At 45.6% G+C, this 12,868-nt stretch overlaps 1 protein-coding gene across 1 annotated transcript in view; it reads right to left on the minus strand.

Annotated features, from left to right (window-relative positions):
- Window positions 1–342: 342 nt before the first annotated feature.
- LOC144673632 (uncharacterized) overlaps window positions 343–12,868 on the minus strand; it is a 127,405-nt gene continuing 114,879 nt past the window's right edge. Inside the window, 2 exon segments of the mRNA XM_078535377.1 lie at window positions 343–950; window positions 6,874–7,523. Of these exon segments, the coding sequence (XP_078391503.1) occupies window positions 441–950; window positions 6,874–7,523 (1,160 nt within the window). The 3' untranslated portion in view covers window positions 343–440.

The following is a 12,868-nucleotide window of genomic DNA, read 5'->3' on the forward strand; positions in this document are numbered from 1 at the left end:
TCTCATGGATAAGATGAGCACTGAGAGGGCATGAGGGGAGATGGAAGGGAAAATGGGGAAAGATGTGGGTTCAGGGCTCGGACAAGGGGGAATTTTAGAGACAGTTTGTCCCGGTGGGCTCGTGGGAGGGAGGGAAGCAGCAGAGGCAGCTGATCGGATTTTCTCAATCTTAGTGACAAAGAAGCTCCATGAGCTCCTCACACTTGTTGTTGGAGGTGAGGGTGGAGGAGACAGGGGAGTGGGAGAGCCCTTCAAAAGGAACTAACTTGTGTTGGAGATATTAAAAAGACTCGACACACGGTGTTTAACACAAAGTTAATGTATTTGATTTTTGGCCAGAATATTAACACTTATAACTGGACTGGAGTTTATTAACATCAGTAGAAACAAACCCCAATGAACATGGTTCAGTCCTGGATGTGATTAACAGCAAAATCCATTCACTGTAGTTGCTTGTGAACTCGCTGGTGTCTCAGCAGGGCAGATGACCGAGTGAATCGCTTCCCACACTCGCAGCAGGTAAACGGTCTCTCCCCAGTGTGAGCTCGCTGGTGTCTCAACAGATGGGAAGAGGTAGTGAATTTCTTCCCACACTCCAAGCAGGTGAATGGTCTCTCCCCAGTGTGAACTCGCTGGTGTTTCAACAGGGTGGATGACTCAGTGAATCTGTTCCCACACTCGGAGCAGGTAAATGGTCTCTCTCCAGTGTGAACTCGCTGATGTTTCAGCAGGTCAGATGACTGAGTGAATCCCTTCCCACACTGCAAGCAGGTGAATGGCCTCTCCACTGTGTGACTGCGCCGATGAGTTTCCAGGTCAGATGGGTAATTGAATCCCTTCCCACAGTCCCCACATTTCCACAGCTTCTCTCCAGTGTGACTGCGCTTATGTTTAGACAGGCCAGATGATTGACAGAAGCCTTGTCCACACACAGAACACATGTACGGTTTCTCCCCACCGTGAACGGTGCCTTTTACTTCCATGTTCAAAATCCAGTGATATTCTGATCCAAATGAATAGAATGCATCTGTCCGGTCTTATCTGATGTTTGGTTTGAGTTTCCCGACTGCAAATCCTCCCCTTCTAATCCCCTGTGAAATTGATTTAAAAGAGGAAAAAGGGAGTGAGAGAGAACCCACAAAAACAAAAAGGCAGGTTGTGAAATTGAGCTGAATGAATCTGGGAATTTGTGGGGCCGGCACTAGGAAAAAGTGACCATGAAAACTGCTGGATTGTCATAAAAACCCAACTGGTTCGCTAATGTCCTTCAGGGAAGGGAACCTGCCACTCGGTCTGGGCCTATACAAGACTCTGTGATCTGTGAGAGGAGATAGAGAGAGAGAACATGAGAGAAGGAGAGAGAGCAATGGAGGAAAACAAGATGGACTTCATCCAACTGCAACTCAACAAGAATGTTGACAGATTCTGCCAAACCCACATTTGAGGAGGAAGGACAAGAGCACCACCTTCCACCTGGAAGGACAAGAGCAGCTGGTACATGGGAAAACCATCATCTCCAAGACACAGACCAGGGAGTTCACACTGGGGAGAGGCCATTCACCTTCTCCGTGTATGAGAAGGGATTTAATTGATAGTCCAACTGCTGAGAAACCAGTGAGTTCACAAGTGACAGCAGGGGTGGGATTCTGCTGTTTTTGCTGCTGTTAACCACATCCAGGAATGAACCATGTTCTTTCTGACAGTTTGGGTCTGTTTCTGCTGATGTTAATAATCCTTGTAACTGGGCTGAAGTTTAATATTCTGAAAATCAGTTTGCTTTACTTTGTAACTTCCAATAAAGTATTCCTTTCAGGCTATTTTTGAGATGAAACCAAGGAGCTGACATCTTTATTGGGGGAAATGTGCAGTAGGGCACATGCATGGTCATCCTTGCCCAGGGGGCAGGAAGAGAGATTGCTGTGAATTTCTGACTCTGTCAGATCTTGATGTGATTTTGGTTTGAGTTTCCCGTTTGTCAATCTTCCACTCCTAGTAACTCGTAAGAGAAATTTACAAAATCCATTACTATCAGTTCAGGATGGAAATTGACAAGAGGCAAACATTCCTCTTGGTTTGAGTTTGGTGTGTGTAAATCCTCCCCTTCTAACCCCCTGTAAAAGGAGTTTCCAAAATCCATCCCTGTCAGTCCAGGATAGAAATGCACAACATTCTCTCCTCCTGCTGCCTGGACCAGGATGACCGCGCATGCGCCCTGCTGCACATTGCCCCGAGGAAGATGGCGGCCGTTACCCCGGGCCTGACTCCGAGCGGAGACTCGGGCCACAGTTTCTGTCGTCGTCCCATTCGGTGCAACCGCGGGACTGGCCGCTTCATTTCGCAGTTTCGGGCCTTCACTGGATGTTCATGAAGCCTCCCCGCCCATTCTGCCGCCTCCATTCCTCCCCACTCACCGGCACTATTTACTCGCTCGTGTTCGTCATTTCTCAGCCCCTTCGAACAGCTCCAGGTACAGACCGCACTGCGCATGCTCCAGTCGGAGTCTGCAATGCGCATGTTCCAACCAATGAGCGGTACTGCGCCTGCGCGAGGAGCTCGCAGTGCTGTTCGGGCACATCCTGCCTCCCATTGAATGCTGGGTACGTCCGCCGCCATTGAAAACCTCCTTTGTTAAATAGAAAATTATGTTTTGTGATCCGATGACGAATGGAGCCACAGGGCCAAGATATAAAATTATTATAAAAGCAAAAAACTGCGGATGCTGGAAATCCAAAACAAAAAGAAAAATACCTGGAAAAACTCAGCAGGTCTGACAGCATCTGCGGAGAGGAACACAGTTAACGTTTCGAGTCCGTGTGACTCTTCAACAAAACTAAGGAAAAATAGAATAATTAGTTCTGTTGAAGAGTCATACGGACTCGAAACGTTAACTGTGTTCCTCTCCGCGGATGCTGTCACACCTGCTGAGTTTTTCCAGGTATTTTTGTTTTTGATATAAAATTATTAATTCAATTCAATATGGCTCCATCATAATTCTCTCCTGGATGTAATGAACAGCAGAACAAACTCCTACAGTTAGATCTTAACTCACTGGAGCCTCAGCAGGCGGTGTGAACAAATGGCTTTTCTTCCCATGCACAGAACATTTAAACTCCGCACTGCCAGCAATTCAGCCAGTGAATGATCTTTTCATGGTGTGATTTTGCCCATGAGTTTCTAGCTCACACTGGGATCTCAAGCTCTTTTGATCATGAGTTCTACATTCTTAACCGACTACAGTTGGAGAAAATCTGGTCTATAAATCTGAAATAAAAACAGAAAATGCTGGAATTTTCATCAGATCTGATAGTGTCTGTGGAGAGCTAAACATAGGCTATGACTTTACATCACAATTGCACTGCATCAGTGAACAGACTTGAAAAGTTAATACTGTTTCTCAATTCACAGATGCTCCTAGATGTGACGAATGTTTCCAGCATTTTCTGCTTTATTTCTGGTTAATGAAGTTGCTTATGAAATGGAGATTAGATTTATTTGTGACTAACTTATGTTTATTCTCATTCATTCGCAAGTGGAAACGTCTTCCACTTGTCTACCCTGTCAAACCCTCTCATTATCTTAAAGGCCTCGGTCAGGTCATCCCTTACTCATTTTCCTCAACAAAACCTTTTTCAACCTGTTCAATCTCTGTGGATTGACATAACTTTCCAGTTCTGGCAAAATTCCAGTAAATCTTCCTCGCACCTTCCCCAGTGCTTCTCGATCAATCTGATCATATGGAAACAGAGCAAATCTGAGCATCAAAGCCACTCTAGCCCAAATTCCTCCATGTTGGAAGGATCAGTATCTCAGTGGGAGGGAGGACTGTGGTTTCGAGCTGTTATTCACCATCCTCTACTTCATACAAACAAGGAGCAGGAGTAGGTCATTCAGCCCCTTGAGCCTGCTCTGCCATTCAATAAGGTCATGGGTGATCTGATGGTAACCTGATATTTTCATCACACCTACCGCTGATAACCAATCACCCCCTTGTTTACCAAGAATCTACCCACCTCTGCCTTAAAAATATTCAAAGGCTCTGCTTCCACCACCCTTTTGAGGAAGAGAGTTCCAAAGATTCACGATCCCGCCTCGTCTCTGTTTTAAATGGGTGACCCCTTATTTTTAAACATGGACCCCTAGTTCTAGATTCTCCCATATGAAGAAACATCCTCTCCACATGCACCCTGTCAAGACCCCTCAGGATCTTATATGTTTCAATCAAGTCGCCTCTTAATCTTCTAAACTGCAGTGGATACAAGCCTAGTCTGTCCAACCTCTCCGCACAAGACACCCACCCAGTCCAGGTATTAGCCTGGTAAACCTTCTCTGAACTGCTTCCAACATGTTTACATCTTTCCTTAAATAAGGTGACCAATCCTGTACACTGTAATCCAGATGTGGCCTCACTAGTGCATTGGAGCACAACCTCCCTACTTTTGAATTCAATTCCTTTCGCAATAGATAATAACATTCTGTTCTGTCACATATAAATATTTGTGTATATACACTCCCAAGTCACTCTGTTGCTGAATTCTGTTTAAAATTGTACCATTTAGTTTATTCTGCTTTTCCTCATTCTTACTTCCAAAATACATCATTGACTGTGAATCTTTGGGATGTTTTGAAATTGTGAAATATGCTAAATAAACAGAAAAAAATTCTTTCTCTTCTGCTGCCGATTTAAAGTTGTTGATTTTGCTCCAAAGATTAAATTGGGATTGATATTCAAAGTTAACTATTTAACTGCAGCAACAATTGCAACTGGGAGTCAGTGAATTAAGAGGAAAGATCCCAGGCAACGGTTCTGCAAGGTTCACTGCAGGCCCGACAGCTCATTCAGCTCCACTCTCAGCTCAGGAGAGCTCAACAACTCCACATCCTGTCGACAGGGGAGTTCTCCTGGTGCTGTGGGACCAACATTCGTGCTTTAACTAACACCACCAAAAAATACTAGATTAATCAGTTAGTCTGACTGCTGTTTATGGAATCTTACTGTGCACAAACTGGCTGTTATGAAACAGAAACAACTTGTATTTATATAATACCTTTAATGTAACAAAACGTGCCAAGGTACTTCACAGGACTTTCATAAAGAAACATTTGACATCGAGTGACATGGGTCGATATTAGGGTAAATGGACAGAACCTTGATTGGAGAGGCAGATATTAACAAGCATCTTTAATCAGGAGAGAGAGCTGGAGGGGTTTCGGGAGGAAATTCCGGAACTTTGCACCTAGGCACGGCCACCAATGGTGGAGTAATGAAAATCAGGGATGCTAAAGAGTACGGGATGAGATAGCACAGATATCTCAGAGGGTTGTGCAACTGGGAGTTACAGAGATAGGGAGGGACGTGGCCATGGAAGGATTTGTAAACAAGGTTACAAATTTTAAAATTGAGGCATTGCTTGAACAGGAGCCAATTTAGGTCAATGGCTACAGGGGTGAAGGGTGAACAGGACTTGGCGTGAGAAAGCACATGGGCAGCAGGGTTTTGGAGGATCTCACGTTTCCGTGTGGGGGTGGGGTGAATGTGAGAGGCCGGCCAGGAATGTATTGGAATTGTCAAGTCTAAAGGTAACACAGACATGGATGAGGGTTTGAGCAGCAGATGAGCTGGGGGTGGGATGGAGACAGATAACGTTATGGAGATTGAAATATCTGGTGTTAGTGATGGTGTGGATATGTGGTCAGAAACTAATCTTGGGGTCAAATAAAAGACCGACATTGTGAACGGTGCAGTACAGCTGCAGACAGTTCCCCGGGAGAGGGATGGAATCGGTAGTTAGGGAACGGAATTTGTAGTGGTGACCGAAGACAATGGCTTTGGTCTTCCCAATTTTTAATTGGAGGAAATTTCTGCTCATCCAGTACTGAATTTGGGATAAGCAGTTTGATCATTTAGTAACAGTGGAGGAATGGAGAGGGATGGTGGTGAGGTAGAGCTGGGTGTTGTCAGTGTACATGTGAAAACTAACACGGTGCTTTTGGATGATGTCACCGAGTGGCAGCATGTAGATGAGAAATAGGAGGGGCCAAGGATTGAATCTTCTGGGACACCAAGTACAAGGATCTTGGAGAAGAAATGGATGTTGGAGATGGGGCAGTAGTTTGAAAAGATGGTCAGATCAAGAGCTATTCTTAGGATGGGTGATGATGATAGATTTGATGATAAAAGGTACATTACCAGGAGAGAGAGAAACATTAACAATATCAGCGAACATGGGGAAGTTGGATAATCAGCAATTTATTGAGAATAAGGTCAAGCAAGCAGAAGGAGGGCCTCATGGTCAAGATGAGCACTGAGAGGGTATGAGGGGAAATGGGAGAGAAACCGGAGAAAGATGTGGGTTCAGGGCTCAGACAAGAGGGAACTTTAGAGACAGTTTGTCCTGGTGGGTTAGTGGAAGGGAGGGAAGCAGCAGAGGCAGCTGAATGGATTGTCTCAATCTTAGTGACAAAGAAGCTCCATGAGCTCCTCATACTTGTTGCTGGAGGTGAGGTTGGAGGTGACAGGGGAGAAGCAGAGTATTGGAGATATTAAAAAGATTCAACACACCTTATATTTCACACCAAGTTGATTTAATTGATATGTATCAACAATATTAGCCTCTATAATGGGGCTAGAGTTTATTAACATCAGCAGAAACAGAACCCAATGAACATGGTTCTGTCTAGGATGTGATTAACTACAGTGATTGATTTTGCTGTTACTTGTCAACTCGCTGGTGTCTCAGCAGCACAAATGACTGAGTGAATCGCTTTCCACACACAGACCAGCTGACTGGTCTCTCCTCAGTGTGAACTCGGTGGTGTTTCAGTGGGTAGGTTCAACTAATGAATCCCTTCCTACAGTCAGGGCAAGTGAGCAGCCCATTCTCCAGTGTGAATTCGCTGGTGTCTCAGGAGGTTGGATGACTAAGTGAATCCCTTCCCACATATGGAACAGGTGAACGGCCTCTCCCCGGTGTGACTGCGCTGATGTACAATGAGGTCAGATGATGGCCTGAACCCAGTTCTGCAGTGAGAGCACCTGAACGGTCTCTCGTCAGTGTGAACACTTTGATGCAAGATCAGGTCCTGGTAACTTTTATAGCACTTCCCGCAGACTGAGCATGTAAACTGTCTCTGGTCTGAGTGAACCAGCTGATGTCTCAGTAGGTGGGATGACCTAGTGAATCCCTTCCTACACTCAGAGCAGGTGTATGGCCTCTCCCCAGTGTGAACTCGCTGGTGTGTCAGTAGGTTGGTTGAAGTAATGAATCCCATCCCACGCTCAGAGCAGGTGAACGTTCTCTCCCCAGTGTGAACTCGCTGGTGTGTCAGCAGAGTGGATGACTGAGTAAATCCCTTCCCACACTTAGGGCAGGTGAATGGCTTCTCCCCAGTGTGACTGCGTCGATGAGTTTCCAGGTCAGACGGGTAATTGAATCCCTTCCCACAGTCCCCGCATTTACACGGTTTCTCCCCAGCGTGAGCACCGCTTTCTGCTTCCATGTTCAAAGGCCGATAATATTCAGGTCCTGATGAACCAAGTGACTCTCAGGTCTTGGTGTGAGTTTCCCAACAGCAAACCTTCCCCTTCTAATACCCTGTGAAGTTGATTTAAAACAGAAAAAAGGGAATGAGAGAGAACCCACAAAAACACAAAGGCAGGTTGTGAAATTGAGCTGAATGAATCTGGGAATTTGTGGGGTCGGCACTAGGAAAAAGTGACCATGAAAACTGCTGGATTGTCATAAAAACCCAACTGGTTCACTAATGTCCTTCAGGGAAGGGAACCTGCCACCCGGTCTGGGCCTACACAAGATTCGGGCTTCTAGGGGAGGAGGGAGAAAGAGCGAGAGAGAAGTGAGGAATGCAGGAGAACCCTGACAGAATCTCCCAAACCCTCAACCTCCACCCCCTAGAAGGACCAGGGTAGCAGGTGTATGTGAACACCATCACCTCCAAGTTCCCTTCCAAGTCACACACCGTCCTGACTTGTCTGACATCCAGCACTGGATGAGCAGAAAATTATTCCATCAAATAATGGGAAGATTGAAGCCATTGTCTTCAGTCGCCACTACAAACTCCACTCCCCAGACACTGACTCTGCACCTCTCGCTAACAACTGTGTGAGGCTGAACCAGACTGTTCACAACCATAGTAAAATATTTCACCCCAAGATGAGCTTCCAACCACATATCCACATCATCACCAAGACCGCCTATTTCCATCTCAGTAACATCGCCCAACTCCACCCCAGTCTCAGCTCATCTGCTGCTGAAACTCTCATCCATTCCTTTGTTACCTCTAGATTTAACTTTCCTAACGCACTCCCGGCCGGCCTCCCATATTCAACCTCCCTGTAATCTTGAGGTCATCCAAAACCCTGCTGCCTGTGTGCTTACTCGCACCAAGTCTTGTTCACCCATCACTCCTGTGTTCACTGACCTACACAGGCTCAGACAAATCTGTTAAAATTCTTTGAGGAGGTAACGAGTAGGTTAGACAAAGGAGAGCCAATGGATGTTATCTACTTGGACTTCCAGAAGGCCTTTGACAAGGTGCCGCACAGGAGGCTGCTCAGTAAGATAACAGCCCATGGTGTTAGAGGCAAGGTACAAGCATGGATAGAAGATTGGTTGTCTGGCAGGAGGCAGAGAGTGGGGATAAGGGGGTCCTTCTCAGGATGGCGGCCGGTGACTAGTGGAGTTCCGCAGGGGTCAGTCTTGGGACCACAACTTTTCACTTTATACATTAATGATCTAGATGAAGGAACTGAGGGCATCCTGGCTAACTTTGCAGATGATACAAAGATAGGTGGAGGGACAGGTAGTATTGAGGAACCAGGGAGGCTGCAGAAGGATTTGGACAGGTTAGGAGAATGGGCAAAGAAGTGGCAGATGGAATACAACGTGCGGAAGTGTGAGGTCATGCACTTTGGTAGGAAGAATAGAGGCATAGACTATTTTCTAAATGGGGAGAGAATTCAGAAATCTGGAGTGCAAAGGGACTTGGGAGTCCTAGTCCTGGATTCTCTTAAGGTTAACTTGCAGGTTGAGTCAGTAGTTAGGAAGGCAAATGCAATGTTGGCATTTATTTCGAGAGGACTAGAATATAAAAGCAGGGATGTGCTGCTGAGGCTTTATAAGGCTCTGGTCAGACAACATTTAGAATATTGTGAGCAATTTTGGGCCCGGTATCTCAGGAAGGATGTGCTGGCCCTGGAGAGGGTCCAGAGGAGGTTCACGAGAACGATCCCAGGAATGAAAGGCTTAACATATGAGGAATGTTTGAGGACTCTGGGTCTATACTCGATGGAGTTTAGAAGGATGAGGGGGGATCTGATTGAAACTTACAGAATACAGAAAGGCCTGGATAGAGTGGATGTGGGGAAGATGTTTCCATTAGTAGGAGAGACTAGGACCCGAGGGCAAAGCCTCAGAGTAAACGGAAGACCTTTTAGAAGAGAGATGAGGAGAAACTTCTTTAGCCAGAGAGTGGTGAATCTATGGAATTCATTGCCACAGAAGGCTGTGGAGGCCAGGTTATTGAGTGTATTTAAGACCGAGATAGATAGGTTCTTGATTGGTAAGGGGATCAAAGGTTACGGGGAGAAGGCGGGAGAATGGGGTTGAGAAACTTAACAGCCATGATTGAATGACGGAGCAGACGCGATGGGCCGAATGGCCTAATTTCTGTTCCTATGTCTTATGGTCTTATGGCTCCGGGTTGAGGAGAACCTAAATTATAAAATTGTCATCCTTATTTTAAAGGCTGTGTTTGCTGCCGTTGTGGAAGCGCAGTTGTTCTGTTTTACTCTGTCTTCATATGGTTAATCTCTCGTCGTCCTCAGACTCAAGTCACCACTGCAGACTCACCGTGAGGAAACTCAGACTGACCTGGTTACAGTGTCCATCAATCAGCCAATCCAGAACTCAGTCAACAGCAGAGAGCTTTGATTGTACAGTCCTAATCACTAAAGCTTTTTATAAACGCATACTGTTCTTTGAAATGCCTTGGAAAGTTTTATTACGTTAAAGGTGCTATATAAACACAAATTGCTGTTGTTGATTTGGACATATATCACAATTCCTTCATTATCGCTGGGTGAATAACCTATAACTCCTTACCTAACAGCATTGTGGGAGCACCTTCACCACACAGACTGCAGTGGTTCAAGAATGTCAAACATCATCTTCTCCACAGGCAACTGGGGATTTACAATATTTGCTGGTCTTGTTAGTGAAAGGTCAGGGGAGTGGGACTAGCTGACTTGCTCTTGCAGAGAGCCAGCATGTGCACAATGGGCTAAATGGCCTCCGTCTGTATTGAAATCATTCAATGATTTTATGACTTGATGAGAAAGGACCTACACTGGAGGCCAGGGACCAACTTCTGTAACCAACACCCACCCTGATACAAACCGGCTCTAAATTGGTCCATCTGTGTTTCTAGACTCGGTTCCGTGAGCAATGCCTGCAATAAAATAATAGCAAAATACTGCAGCTGCTGGAAATCTGAAATAAAAAGAGAAAATGCTGGAAATACTCAGCAGATCAGACAGTATCTGTGGAGATAGAAACAGAGTTAACGTTTCAGGGTGTGCAGAATGGATTACAGGGAATAAAAATGGCGTAGAATTTGATGGTCAATATAAGCTCAGAAGTGGAAGAGAAATGGATTATAGCACAGGAAAAACAATTCCTGACTGTGAAAGATACTGTGGGAAGATAAAGCTGGTAAGACTGCAGCACATGGTCTGGGGATGGACAGTGGAGGAAACCTTATTTGGACAAAATCAGCAGAAGTAACAGTTAAATGCCAAACACAGCTAAAGTGCACCCAGTATTAGAGACAGAGGGAGGTAAACAATGGCAGAGAGGTGATCAGGGAGGGCAGAGGTGAAACAGAGCAAAAGATGGACATGGATTCAGATCCACAGGAAAGGAGCCACACTAGCCCCAGAGCGATGGAACCTCTAAAAGATAACAGAGCAGAGAACTAAAAGCTCCAAATTGTAGATGAATGGTCAAAAATACTCAATTCTGAAACAATTTCAGTTTCAAACTTTAAAATCTCCTGCCGGAGCCTGTAGCTAGAAAGATATCAGAAGCACTGGAATCAGAGAAAAATCTCCCAGTTGAGGAAATACCCGGGGAGCGGGGTGATGTCACAGTGTGATTGTTGATGTGTGATGGTGTCACAGTGTAATTGTCGAAGTGTGATGATGTCACAGAGTGATTGTTGATGTGTGATGATGTCACACAAACGAACAAGGAACATCTCGTCTGTGCAAACCAGTGATCACCAAACATTATCAAGGATGGGAGGGTCCTTGAGAGGGGGCAGAGGAGGTTTACCAGAATGGGTCGAGGAATGAGGGATTTTAGTTGCAAGGTTAGGTTGGAGAAACTGGGATTGTTCTCCTTGGAGCAAAGTAGATTGAGGGAAGTTTTAACAAAAGGTGCACAAAATTATGTAAGGTTTACATAAAGTAGCTAAAGAAAAGCTGTTCACAGTAGCAGATCGTGAAAGGATTATGGGTCACAGATTTAAGATTTTGGGTAAGATGTACAGGAGGGATGTGAGAAAGAAATGTTTGCACAGTGAGTGGTAATGACCTGGAACTCAATGCTTACACTCAGAGGCCGATAGAATCCAGGTCCTGAATTTCTATCCTGGACTGAGTGTGGCAAGTTTGGGAAACGGTTCGTACAGAGCTTTAAAAAAGGAGGATCCAGGTCCTGATGAATTGAGTGACTCTGTCAGATCTCAACCGTCTGTGAATGTTCCTCTTCTAACCCCCTGTAAAAGGAGTTTCCAAAATCCATCCCTGTCAGTCCAGGATAGAATTTCACAACATTCTCTCCTCCTGCTACCTGGACCAGGGTGATCGCGCATGCGCCCTGCTGCACATTGCCCACTATAAAGATGGCGGCCGTTACCCCGGGCCTGCGCAGGGAGAAATCCAGACTTTTTCTGTAAATACAAGACCGGTACCTTGTTATTTGGGGTCTGAGGCCTGCACTGTCTCTTTATGAAGCCTCCCTGCCCACTCCGCTGGCTCCATTCCTCCTCACAGACCCACTAACTCTGTTAGTTTGCTCCACTCGACATTCACTCACCCGCTCTGAGCAGCTTCAGTCACAGACCAGCACTGCGCATGCTCATGAAACAGGCCGCACTACGCATGCTCCAAGCACACACCCTAATACGCATGTGTAGGGAGCTCCCGTTGTGAGGATAGGGCAAATTCTGGCCCCTGTTGAAGGCTGGGTAACCAGGCTGCCATTGAGAGGTCGTTTTTTTGAATAGAAAATGATGTTTTGTGATCCGATGACGAACGAAGCCCAAGACCAATATATAAAATTATTCAGTCAATTGGTATGACAAACAAAGTGCATGGGTCCTCTGCCATAATACTGTCCCAGGTGTAAATAACTGCAGTAAAACTACCTACATTTAGATGTGAACTCACTGGAGTCTCAGTCGGCGGTGTGAACAATTATTTTTTCTTCCCATATACAGAACATTTAAACTCCGTCTTGTCAGTAAGTACGTGACAATTCAGCCGGTGAACAATCCTTTCACAATGTCATTTTACCCCTAAGTTCCAGGACCATTGTGCATGGATTTGGGAGGTAAGCATGGTTTTGGAGACGGAAGACTGGTCGGAGATTGGATGCAAATTGCAAGGATGTCGGGGACAAGGATGTACTCATGGGAGGGAGAGAAGCAGGAGAGGCATCTGATCTCAATTGTCTCAAGATTTTCAAGATTGTCTCAATCTTAGTGACAAATAATCTCCATGAGCTCCTCACACTTGTTGGAGGTGTGGATGCAGGAGACAAGGGAGATGGAGAGTCCGAAACAAGGACTA

This window comes from Cetorhinus maximus, unplaced genomic scaffold (assembly GCF_964194155.1).
Source record: "Cetorhinus maximus unplaced genomic scaffold, sCetMax3.hap1.1 HAP1_SCAFFOLD_417, whole genome shotgun sequence".
NCBI classification, from domain to species: Eukaryota; Metazoa; Chordata; class Chondrichthyes; order Lamniformes; family Cetorhinidae; genus Cetorhinus; species Cetorhinus maximus.